Source organism: Vidua macroura, chromosome 1, assembly GCF_024509145.1.
Source record: "Vidua macroura isolate BioBank_ID:100142 chromosome 1, ASM2450914v1, whole genome shotgun sequence".
NCBI classification, from domain to species: domain Eukaryota; kingdom Metazoa; phylum Chordata; class Aves; order Passeriformes; family Viduidae; genus Vidua; species Vidua macroura.
In genome coordinates, this window is record NC_071571.1 from 8609694 (window position 1) to 8622713 (window position 13020).

The 13020-nt window shown below is 39.0% G+C and overlaps 1 protein-coding gene across 1 annotated transcript; it reads left to right on the forward strand.

Annotated features, from left to right (window-relative positions):
• Nucleotides 1–760: 760 nt before the first annotated feature.
• Nucleotides 761–13020, forward strand: RNF32 (ring finger protein 32). The gene is given in 11 exon segments (XM_053992244.1): nt 761–838; nt 3337–3483; nt 3486–3531; nt 3534–3595; nt 7778–7924; nt 9588–9628; nt 10087–10116; nt 10118–10178; nt 10318–10337; nt 10412–10527; nt 12935–13020. Coding segments are annotated over 11 exon segments (834 nt in total).

The window sequence follows — 13020 nt, forward strand, 5'->3', positions numbered from 1 at the left end:
ACTTCAGCTGCTTTTTACATCTTCCCTGCCGTAGAGAGAGGTATTCTCATTTGCAGATTTGACTTTAAAGTAATTACTTGTAATTACAGAGAAGTGCATCCAGTGGATTAATCACTCCATTTATATGCTGCTCAAAGGATTACTCTCAGGACAGCCTAACTGCTTTTGCTCAGAAAATGTCACTTCCACAGGAAAACAAATCTCTCAAGTCAGCAGCAGCTGAGAAGGACTCTGACAAGTATTTAAACCCAAAAAATCAAAGAAATTACACACCTGGATTTGAGGCACCATCTGTGCCTGTCCTCCTCGTGAAAAATAAAGGGCCACCAAGTGAGAATAACGAGGAAAATGGCCAGAGGAAGCCTACACTCCTATAGAAGGACTTCTGCACAATTCTGCATCTGAAAGAAACACATCAGTGCTAATCAAAGACATGGGCTGTGCTTCTGGCTCAGGAAGCCACACTTTAAAATGTGGGAAGGACCTGAAGGAGCTGATGCTGTACTAAACACATCCTTAGCATGTCCCTGAGCCATTTTCTTTCTTGCCCTGCACACAAATAGGATACTAAGGGGCAGGGATCTTTCTTTGATCCATATGGATACCGTTCTGTCCTCTTTACAAAGATTTCTTTTTTGTTGTTTTTTTTTTTTTAGTGGTGACTCCATTATAGAGTTGCCAAAGTCACAGGTCACCCAAAATAGCAGTGAGGAAGCTGGTGAAGGCTCTGGAGCACAAGTCCTGTGAGGAGCAGCTGAAGATGGAGAGCCGGGAGAAGAGGAGGCTCAGGGGGGACCTTACTGCTCTCCACAAGTACCTGAAAGGAGGATGTAGCCAGGTGAGGGTCAGTCCCCTCTTCCAGGTAACAAGCAGTATGGATGAGATAAAATGGCCTCAAGCTGGGTCAAGGCAGGTTTGGATTGGAAATTAGGAGAAATGTCTTTACTGAAAGGGTTGTCTAGCACTGAACAGGCTGCCCAGGGAAGTGGTGGAATCACCATCCCTGGAAGTGTTTCTAAAAATGTGTAGGTGTGGCAGTTAGAGACACAGTTTGGTGGTGGATTGGCAGTGCTGGGTTAATGGCTGGACTTTTCAAGTCATTTCAAACCCGAATGATTCTATAAATCTGTGATAATCACAGGGCCTGCCTCCCATCTTACTACCTGCCAGGTTAAAAATGCACATTAAAAATTGAAAAACACAGCAAAAAAAGTCTTCAAATCCAAATGCACATGGAGGGAAACAAGTAATGCTCACTAACCTCCACATTACCACACAGACATAGAGCAAAAGGGGAAAACACTGCCTAGGGACAGTGGGATACAGGAAGTGGTAGGAAAAACCAGAAAGGAATTATTCCCTATGGACAGTGACTGGAATCAAGCCAGGAGAGGCTCTGTTCCATGCTCTGAAAAGAAGGGAGCAACACCTCCCACTGCCACCCTTCCCTCAGAGCCTGGGCAGGGCTGTGGGGCTGGGGCTGTGTGGGGGGAAAGGGACAAGAGGTTAAAAAGAATCCTCATGGCTGGAAGAGACCTGTAAGACCAATGAGTCCAACCATCAACCCATTAACCACTCCGGGTCCACCACAAAACCATGTCCCCAAGTGCCACATCTACAGCTTCTCTGCAGCACAGACACAGCCCCTCTGGTCATCCCATCCTGAGCTGTGAGTGGAGAAGCTCAGGGTTGCCTTAGCTGGGAAAGGAATAACCACACCCTGAAATGTCCAGATCTGGGGTCCCAAGTGCAGAAGGGACATGGAGCTGGAGGAGTGAGTCCAGAGGATGCCACAGATGATCAGAAGGTTGGAGCATCTCTGCTATGCAGACAGGCTAAGAGCTGGAACTGTTCAGCCTAGAGAAGGGAGACCTTAGAGCAGCTTCAAGTGCCATAAGGGACAGCAGGAGAGGGAATAGAGTGATAGGACAGGGAGGAAAGGCTTTAAACTGAAAAAGAGTAGATTTAGTTTAGATATTAGGAAGAAATTCTTTACTGAGAGGGTGGTGGGGCCCTGGCACAGGTTGCTCAGAAAAGCTGTGGATGCCCCATCCCTGGAAGTGTTCAAGGACAGGTTGGATGGGGCTCTGAGCAACCTGGGATAGTGGAAGGTGTCCCCAGCCACAGCAGGGCAGGCTGAACAAGGTGATCTTTAAGGCCCCTTCCAAACTAAACCTTGCTGTGAGTGTGAATCAGAGCAGCCCTGTGAGCAGTGGCTCCTGTTTGTCACAGCTAAGGGGTCTCACTTCATCCCCTGCTGCCTCCACTCTGGTACCAAGTCACGTCCCCCTGCTGTACCCGTGGGGATGTTGGGATCACAGCAGAGCAGCTCCAGCCCCACAGGGGCTGCCAGCATCATCCCTGCTCTGTGCATCACAGGCTTCCCTGCCTACAACGAGCCAATCCTGCAGAACAGTTCTGTGGGGTTTATTGCTGCAGTTTATTGCTGCAGCCACATCTTTTTGTCAATTCAGCCTGAAATTTGTGATTCCTGCCATTTGCTTTGAATCCATTCCCTGTACACTGCAGGCAGCCCACTGAGGGTGAAATGAGGTTGACAGGAGAGAAACAGACTTGGTGATTTATGGATCCAAAGTTAACTTCTGCGCCTGGAACAGATGTTAAGCTCTTTCCCATGGAATCCCGAGGAGAAAGCAACAGAAACTGTAGGTTTCTCATCTGCTATTGATGATGCTTCTTCTCCTGAGAAATATTACTGAAGTCTTTTAAAATGTCTTATTGTAATGGAACACTGTTCTTGTCAAAACAGCTAGAGATTATCAATGGAACATCATTATTCTACAGGGTACTATTTAACATCTCCTAAAATAAAGCACAAGTCTGGGGAGCAGTGGAGGAACAAGTAGATAAGCCCATTCCCTGTATAAAAAGAATACATTCTTGTTTATATTCAGTGCTCTGGAAGGCAAAATTAGCCTTTGGGATTGTTTTTAATTATATGAAATTAAAATGTGTTTGGGCATGCCAAAGTTTTATAGTTCATAATGAGTTTATTGAATATAATAATTATGGGCTCAGTAATTAAAACTTTAAAATTACTGTTATCTTATTTAATATAAATGATAAACCAAAGATTTCATTTGACTTTTTATAAGTTAAAACTAGGATGTGTCAGAAACATCAATCTTAAATTTCATATTACAGTAATTGCATGTTAGGCTTCAACTACTGGAGTTGTATGTGTATAAAAGCGTTTAACAATTAAAAAATATTGCCTAAGTGCAGAGTTTAATTTAATTTACTATAACATGTATGGTTTTAAATAATTTATAACAATAATTATTCAAGATTGGTTGGGGATTTTTTGCTTTTTAGAGCTGCTCCTCCAAACAAGAGACGAGAGCAGTTTCTGCAGTTGCTCTACAGGATCATATAATACACAGTCATCAGCTGCAGGATGTTTTATAATATTCTTCTGGGTCAAGGACAAGGAATACCAAGAACTTTTACAAATCCCATGAATAAAATAAATAGTCAGAATAATAGTAGATACTGGACTAAGAAAAAAGAGCACAAAAGCAAGGAAGATGCAGAAAACAAGGATCTTCTTGAACCCAGCGCTCCACAGCTGACTTAGGTAAACCATTCTGATTTGTAATTTTTGTTTTTATTTAAAATAAATTAAGATGTGGGAGCTAAACTTTCTGTTCAGAAGATGATTTAATGCAAACAGCATGGTATCTTGTTTTAAAATTTATCAAAATTCAGCAGTTTAAGTCATTAGGTAAAAAATGGGATTGCCATCAGTGGCTTAAATGTGTCTTTTCATATCTGAAATGCATTTAAAACATTATTCTTGTGACAATGAATGTAAAAAGGTGAAATTAGTGCATCTTGATGAAGACATATTCTTTATTAGAAGCAAGAAGTAATTTTAATATCTATTGAATGTCATAACTTTCTTTACATTTTATTTTAAGAAAACATCCATGATTTTCTTACTGTATTTAGTTGGGCAAAGGTTGTAGCATTAAGCTTTTTTTAAGTCTATTTGAAATGGTCTGGTTTATTCCTTATTCTGTAAAAAGACATTTAATAATGCTGCATGAAATGTATTCTTTGTTAATATATACCCAGCTTTGCTCAAAGTTAAAAAGGTTTGTTTTTACAATGGTCCTGGGGCTAAACCAGGGAAGAATTAACACCTGTAGCTAAATACCTTTTTCAAATTTAGAAGCAAACATGCAGCAAGATAAAAGTCACAGATGTGAGGGCTTGGAATGATGCCTGGTGAGAAAACTTTTAAATAGTGTTATAATAATACAGTTGTGGAGCAGCGACAGATGATATTGCTTAGAAAAACAAAGCCATGGAGCATCTCAACAGACCAGGAGATCAAATGTGCTTCTTGCCTCTCTGTATTTCCCTTTTCTAAAGATTTCAACACTATTTTTGCATGAACATCTTCTTGTGTCTGTGTTTTCTGTTGCCTTGATTAGGCACTACTTAAAGAACCTTCTGGCTCCAAAATTTGCAGGTTTGAGTATAACAAACTTTCATCATCATTAATATCTGTTTTATCTATTCTTTTTCATGCAAATGCCTTTTGGCCTCCCTGAAGATCAGGCTGGCTTTGTCACAGGAGCTGTCACAGTAGTCCCAGCTCCAGAGGAAACCCATTAAACCAGGGATGCTCCATCCAAGCACATCTGCCTTTGGAATCAGCTGAAGATTCAGAGGGAAACTTCACATAGTGCACAACAAGGGAGTGTAACCAGTGACAGGACAAAGGTAATAAGATGAGGTAATTAGCACTACATTAACATGGTTATAGTCCTAAAGATGGCAGGGTTTTTTCTTTGGTTCATTCTAAAGAGAGGATAGCAGGGGGAAAAACAGAAAAGAGGTATTGGGGTTAAAATGAACATCAATAATGAGTGATTATGGAAGCTAAAGGCTGAGGTGAAAAAATGCAGCCCAGGTGTGAGCATGTTTTCTGCTGTTATTAGAAAGACTAAGTATTTTCTCTTTAAATCACAGCACTGACTGAATTTTCCCACACAAATATTTGTGAAAGGGATTCAAAAGACTGTGCTGAAATATTTTCTGAAATTTCAGTTGTTCCTGGGTTTTACTTTGTAGTATTTTCACCAATATTCTCATATTATTGCAAAATGCATCTGTCAAATTTTCTCTTCCTTAATAAGGATTGTGTGGTTTAAACATTAAAACTGCAAAACAACTTTGAAAATGTCATTTAATGGAACATTTTCTTCTTGAGTTTATGGGTAATCAAAGTTTCACAGGCCTGTGTCATTCATTTTTTTTTCAATAGGAGTTTGATTCCTAAAATCCAGCAGTAATAGTTTAAAGGTTATTGCATGTAAACACTTAGATAAAGTTTATTTTAGGATAAAATAACTTAGTTGTAAATGGATGTGTCAGTAAATGGGCTGGGATTTTAAACTTGATGCATAAGGATGAAAATTCTTGAATGTCCTGAGCTGTGATAAATGTAGGTTTTCATTGCTTGTATTTTTTCAAAGTGCTGCTTTGAGAATATCTCCACAGAGCCTTTTGCTTTGACCACACATCCCTCCTTGTGTATCCTGCCACCAGTTTCCCCTTAGAAACTCTGCTGTATAAAAGTTTTCCTTCAAAACACCTGTACCACCTGTCTCTCACAAGTGTCCCATCTGGGGTGTATTATTTAGAAGTTCAGCTTTGCTGCCAATCTCTTCTTGTTGGCAGTTTAAATAATCCATTTGTGAAGGCTTTAAATAAGAATTTTCTCTTACCCTGGGGATATACAGAAGGCTTTCCATAAAGCCATCTCATTTTCTTCCTTAAAACAGTCTCTGACCACAGTGCTTGGAAAGAACTCAAGATCAGGCATTTTTTAGGTTGTGATAGTGTCTTTCATGCTGTCACTGCTTTGCTTTCTTGTTCACTCCCCCTGTACCCAGATTTTCTGATCACAGAGGCCATCACTCAATAGACTGGGCTATCCAAATGGGACAACAAAAGTAACAAGGTGGGGTCTAGGTGAACCAACCACATGCAGGGAAATCACTCCCCACATTGTTCCAAAAACTGACCCAGTTGAAACCTCAAAGCTGTTGCTCTAAAACATGGATTCAAATTGATTTATGTTTGAAGGATGTCATGACCTCACAAGGAAGTGGGTTAGGCAGATAGTTCAACTAAAGGGAAGACAGTATTCCTGATAGATCCTTTAGTACCTCTCAAAAGTTCTTTAAAAAGATCAAAGGCAGTTTGTGCAAATTTTAGATGATTAACGATATACATCTGTAGATGGATGAGCTCAGAAGGAGAATTTTAGCCTCAAAAATTAACAAATCCTGCCCTAGAATAATGAGATACTTGAGCAAGGGGATCACCAAAACCCCGTGACTTGCTAGGAGTCCTTTTTTCTTCATGAGAAATGGGTTTAGATGCATAAGCTGCCTGATGGGGGTTTTGAAAGCTAACACAGAACAAATATGTGCTGCATAGTACTGTCAGATTTATGCAGAGATTCTGGTATGAATGAAAGAGTTTACCCTTTCCTTCCCATCTAGGACTGAGTTCTCATCTAGGTGTCATCAGCTTGCATTGTAATTATTGTAATTATCGTAATTATTGTAGTTATTGTATGTCACTCTTCCTTTCTTGTTTTGTCAAACACCATTAAGGCCTCACCATGGACTCAAGTTACTTATCTCCATGGATCCTGGTCAGTCAACACCAGCAGCTTCTTCTGGCTTTCAAAGATGATAAATATCTATGTTCTGCTAGCACATGGTTTTTACTGCTGAGGTACTGGACTTTATCTGGCACTTGTGGGGGCAGGCAGGAACACTGTAAGTATTTTCACTGATTCCTTCTTTAAGAAAGCAGAGAGATTTCACATGTACATGCAGCAAGGCACCTCACATTCATTGCTGGAGATGGACAAGCTCAGTTGTAACACTGACAGTATCACTGGCCTCTTGTGACCATCTCTTTGTCTCTTCATGCTCTTTATTCCTCTTTCTTATGAATGGCCTCATTAAACTTCAGAATTTTGCAGCAGCAGCTACAGTTCTTTATTATACTACTTGATTATTTTTTAAGAGTGCATAAATGCAATGCTGAGGAAAACTTCACCATTATGAAATTTTATTTAAACTGATTATGTGAAATTATGTGTTGTTATATTCTTTAGTTAATCCCATTTTAAAGGCTCTGAAAAGTATCAATTTCAAATTACTCAGCAAATAAAAATATGCATTTTAAAAATCCTGTATAAATCCTGTATGTCAAAGAGGTTCTGATAATTACTGAATAGCTAATCCATTAATGGTTTAGGTTGGAAGGGACCTTAAAAATCATCCAGTTCCAACTACCTGAAGTGGGCAAGGACACCTTCCACTACCCCACATTGCCCAGAAACACATCCAGTCTGTTCTTGAACACTTCCAGGGATAGGGCAGCCACAGCTTCTCTGGGCAACCTGTGCCAGGGCCTCACCACCCTCCCAGGGAAGAATTTCTTCCCAATATCTAATCCAAACCTACCCTCTTAGAGTCTGAAGCCATTTCCCCCTTGTCCTATCTCTCCCTGCCCTTGTCAGAAGCCCCTCTCCAGCTCTCTTGTAGCCCCTTTAGCTACTTAAAAGTAAGAAATACCTTGCCTGATGTGCTTTGTCTGATGATAGATTTATATGAAGTATCTGTATAAACTACTTCTAAGCAAATGCAATATTAATGAATTTCATATGAAGAAAATCTATTGTCTGTAAAGGCCAATGGGGTTTATTCAGTGATTTGTTGTTATTGTTGCTCAGAAATCAGGAGTAGTTGAGCACCCTTCCTTGTCATTTCCTGCTGAAGAATGGGTAAAAAAAGAGAGATCCACACAACATGGAAAATTCATATAGTGCTGTCCAATATTCAGGAAGGAATTTGCAATTCAACCCAGGGTACAAAATATAACTGAATAATTGCGTGGACTCACCATTGGATTTATTTATTTTATTTTCCTGAGGTGCTGCTGAAAGTCATCAGCTGGAGGAAGAAATGAAGGAAAGATTCTACTTTTAGACACCATTTAGCTTTTAATAAGTGGAGCAGCTCAGTGGCCAACTCTGATACTATTTTGAACATGACATTGTAGAGGAAGATTGGTAATATTTGTGCACTTCTGACATTATGACAGTAGAGAAGCCTTTTTATCTGTTCTTGCAAAGCAGGTATAGGCTATTTTCTGCTTCAAATAAACTCCTGTTAGATATGATTCTGGCCCTCATTCATCAGGTAAACATTTGCTGTTTGTACAATTCAAGATATTTTTAGTCTTCTTAAAAGCTTTGTTAATTTCAGATGAGAACAACAGCTATTTCTATTTGGAAAACAAAGTAGGTGTACACCCAATGGCAGGCAGTCACTTCCTCAGGTTATTTGATGAAATGCCTGCATTTCACCTTGATGGCCTGCTCAATGTCCATGTGTAGCATGGGCATAAATACATCCTGCTTTATTACATTCTCTAATCTATCATCTTGAAAATATTAAGCAAAAGAGACAAGTGACTGATGGAACAGAGAGCTGCTTCGGAGAGGTGACAAGGGTAATTAGAAGAATTATCCCAATTGCTTAAAAGTTTCTTTCCATGGTGCATTTTAGGGTAGTTTTTATGCCTGTTCCCCTTTTAAATTTTTTAGAAGACTTTTCACAGCCAGGTCTGTGTTGTGAATCAAATCTTTGAATAACATTATTAGATACAGGGCTGTTGCTTCTTTTAACATCAACATTAGCTGGAGGTGAACAACTGTCCACAGACAGGTGGGAGAAGTCTGGAAAGATCTGCCAATTTCTGGCTACCCTGAAAGTCTGAAACTTCACAAGAGGGAGCAAAAACCAGCATAACCTCATTAAAAAGGTTACTTTATATTTGGCACAAAAAGGCAAATGCCTCTGGAATTCTTTTTGTCCTCGGTGTTTCCTTAGCTTTCCTCCCTCAAGGGAAAAAGGCAGTGTATCTGAAAGCTTGCCCTCCAGCTGGCTGCTGGCCATTAATCCTCTTGTGTTTGCCAGCTCAAGGGTGCTCACTGCTTGTTCTGGGCTTCACTCCTTCCCCAGTTTCCCCTTCCTCTAAGAGCCAACTGCTTTTTTTGTCCAACTCTGTATCTTTTGTCAGGACAGAGATCACCAGCATTTGGTGGGAATCTAGGTTAGATAAAGGTGACGTTTTCTTGTAGCCTGTCAACTTAACTTTCTCTTTTTGTTTTATTGTATGTGAGAAACGCTGCATTTGATGTGCATCATCTCTTGAAATGTAATGTCTCTGTTGGGAAAGGGGAGAAAAATGAATCAGATTTCATTTTAAATGTTTGGTTTACAATTTTTTCCTCCAGCCAGTAGCAGTTGCCATTTCTTGCTTTCTGCCACCCCATGTGTTGTTAACACAAAATTCACAATTTCACAAACTAATTTTATTTTCACTCAAAAGATTGCAGTAATCACAGAAGGAAACTGATGACCTTTCAGAATTTTTCTTGTCAGCATTTTTTTCCTTTTCAGCTATTAGAATGCTTTAAAGTCAGGTTTGGTTCTGGGGTTATTTTCTTTCCTTTGAAAAAACAGGTGCTGCATTCATGTTCCCATGTAGTCCATTAAGGGAGTACATTTTTATATAACTATTCAGGCACATAATACATGAGTCTTTTAATTAATCTACCTAAGTGAATATCTTAATGAATTAAATGTAATCATCTTGAAAAGCAATTTTGATTCCAGATTTTTATGGTAAGAAATATAATTTGAAGCTATTTTATGATGAAGCACTTTATTCTTTTTTACAACCTTTTTTAAAAGCATATGGAAAAACATAGTTTGCAACTGAGCTATACAGGAGTATACCAACCTGGAATAATTTAATCCATGAAATTTCATGTAAATATGTGAAGACTTACAAAATTCTCTTAACAATTTAATTTTAAAAATATGCACGTTGCAGAGTGTTCATGGATTGATTAATTAACTGTTTTTTACATTCTGTAATCTAGCCTGTTTCATCTGTACCAATAAGATTAAATATATTGTATGTAATTGTAATTATAATTATTTTTTTCAGTCATGTCTGAAAAACCTTTGAAAAATTTACAGGTAAAAAGTTGTCCTATATGTAGAAAAGAGCAGTATCAGACCAGAGTAATACATGATGGGGCATGCTTAGTTAAATTGAATTAATTAGGTAAGCCTTACTTCTGCTACAGGTGTGTCACCAGGCAGTATTTATTTCTTAATAATGTTCCAAATGCATTACACTTTTAGTAAGAAAATACACAGAATGCATGCACTAGGAAAGTTTAAGTTCAAAAAAAAATGTATTAAGTCATTGTTTCATATAAATAACTAAATTATAAAAATTTGAGTTTCCTCTTCTTGAGCAAAATTGTGTCTTAGAGAATTCAAGCTTCCTGGAGGGGATATATTGTTAGAAAAGAGTCTAAAGACTTAAGGGAAGCAGTGCCTCCTAAGGATAGAAAATTAAGAAAGCAACTATTTGATAAAACATTTTGCTGTATTTGCTTCCTTGGTCTTTCTCCTTGGGGCGATTCAGCTTCCTTAAACCAGAACTCCTGATTATCAGCTCCCTCCCTTTTCACTTATCCCTTCTCATTCACACTAAACAGGCAGCACTGGAGCCTCTCAGTTGTTTTGTCAGTCAGTTTATTCCATCCTCTTTAGAACCAATGCAAAATCCTTCCCTGTAGTAGAGAAAAAGAATATGACTGAAAAACGGTGATATTACACTCAAAAGTGCTCAAACCCTTAAGTTTGGAATGAATTAACCTCTCAGTGGATTGTGACTGTCCTCAAGGAGCATCACTGGAACAGACAGCACTTGGATTTTCCTGCTGTTTGCAAGTCTGGAGGAGCAGATGTAGGCTTCTTTCTCAAGAAGCCTGCCAGGTTCCCATGGGCCCAAGACCACGCAAAGCCATGAAACAAGGTCTTGGCAACAGGAGGTTGGAGAAGGCTCCGAAATGTGCTGAAAGCTGCAGCTGAACGTCGTTGGTCAAAATTTCTCTGACTGAACTTCAGATGGCTACAGCAGCAACCCTCCAAGCTACCTGCCCTGGGCTAGCTTTAGGGCCCTTGCCTTCGGTACCTGGCTGCCCCCATTTCAAAAGCCACGGGAAGGTCTTCATCCAACAGTGTCCGCAGAGAGGCCTCAGCAGTAGGAACTCGTTCTCACATGTAACACACTTCAGGATTTTACAGGGAACAAAATGGGCACTGCTTTTCCACCTTCTATTAAGAATAAATTTATAAAGTCTTCTCATAATGATTAGTCAGGTTTGAATAAATTCAGTGCAAGCCGTGATTAAAGGACCTGCACTTATTTTTCTTAGTGGCTTTCAAGTGGGAACTGTAGATGAGTTTTCCTGCTGTTCACTCTTACACTTTAAAGTGTTGGTTAATTAAAACATTAGAGAAAGTTTTCACAAGGAGCTATCCATTTCCAGACACTAAAAAGCTCTTCTAAAACAGAATTTGTTTCTCAAAATTGAACTGTGCTTCTAAAATGTCATTCCCTAAACATTAGCATAATCAAATGGCATCACAATAGCCAAAAAAAACCCCACAATTATTTTTTTAATAACCCTGCTGCCTTCTGGAAGGATCACAAAGGTTAAATGTCAAGTTTCATATACTTAAATAAATATCACAAAATAAAAAACAAGGTCTGAAATATTAGTACTAGAAAGGACACATACTGCTTGTTTCAGGGTGCTACAGTAGCCCTTATTACACCTGGCATTAAAATTTTTAATAATCTAGATCAAAGGAGATAAGAAAGGTCACTGAAACCAAAGTAGGCTACTTTTTAGCACTCCTATACACAGAGAGCAGGGTGTTGCTTCAGCATGTTAGGTAGTGAATTTCTTTGATCCTACCTATAAATGTCACTCTGTATGTCATTTAATTGTGGTATAGCCTTTTATTGGTGCAATTAAATCTTTTCTAATGCATTACATTATCTCCAGCTCTGCTAAAAATCCTGCCATTGTTTAGGAAGCGAGGTAAGTCATTGTGAAATGATGCAGTTGACTTTAGTTTCTTCCTTCCCCCCTCCACATGATTTCTCCCAACGATTTTAATTTAAATCTCACCAAACAGTATAATGGTCCTGGAATTTGTTTAGTCGTTTGACTTCCTTTATCACACAGAGATGGTAAACATTCTGTTGCTAACCTGAAGTGGCTCCAAGCAGCAAAACTAGGAGGATATTAAACCAGTAAAAGCTTATCAACTGATTCATTGATACGCTGTAAATTCCAGCCTTTTCATTTTACTTTTGAGGGCTGCCATAAGTCAACACATTAGTAAGCAATTTGCTGACATTGGATCACTTAAAAAGGCTTCCCCATGGACAAAGTTCACCTCAGTGCTTTGTTTCATGGTTTCATTTTATCATAGTCCTGTGCTGCTGTACAGATGACTGATGCAGCTTTGCATACCAATGGGGGATTGCAGAGTCACTTTATGCCACTCTGTCCAAGATTTAGGAAGTCTGAGACATAAAATGTACAGGGTATGGTGTTTTCAGAAATAAATTCACTTGCTCTGTTTCAGTTATTCTAGGATAAAAAAAAAAGTTATTCAGTATTACGCATTAAAATTTCATTTTTACATCCTAGAACATGACAATAACAAATTATTCAAAATGCTGATTTCCCTTCCCTTCACATTGATAGGTCACACTGATTTACCAGTTTGCGAAAATTCTGGGTTAAATGTCAGCTACACTTCTTTTTCTTCCCAACCTTAGTCTTTATTTACTGACTGATGGATATGAGTTGGGTCAAGTCATACTACAGAAAATCCAGGAGCAGCTCAAAGAAGATAGTGTCTTAGCAGCAGAGGAACTTCATAGATCCCTGTCTTGTGCAGGAAAAGTTTTCCTCTTTTGTTTATTACAGTTCCAGCTCAAGGATGCTCACTTGCTTACAACGCCAGGTCAGGTCTGGTCAAGTCTGATACCACTATAAATGAAGACCAAGCATAA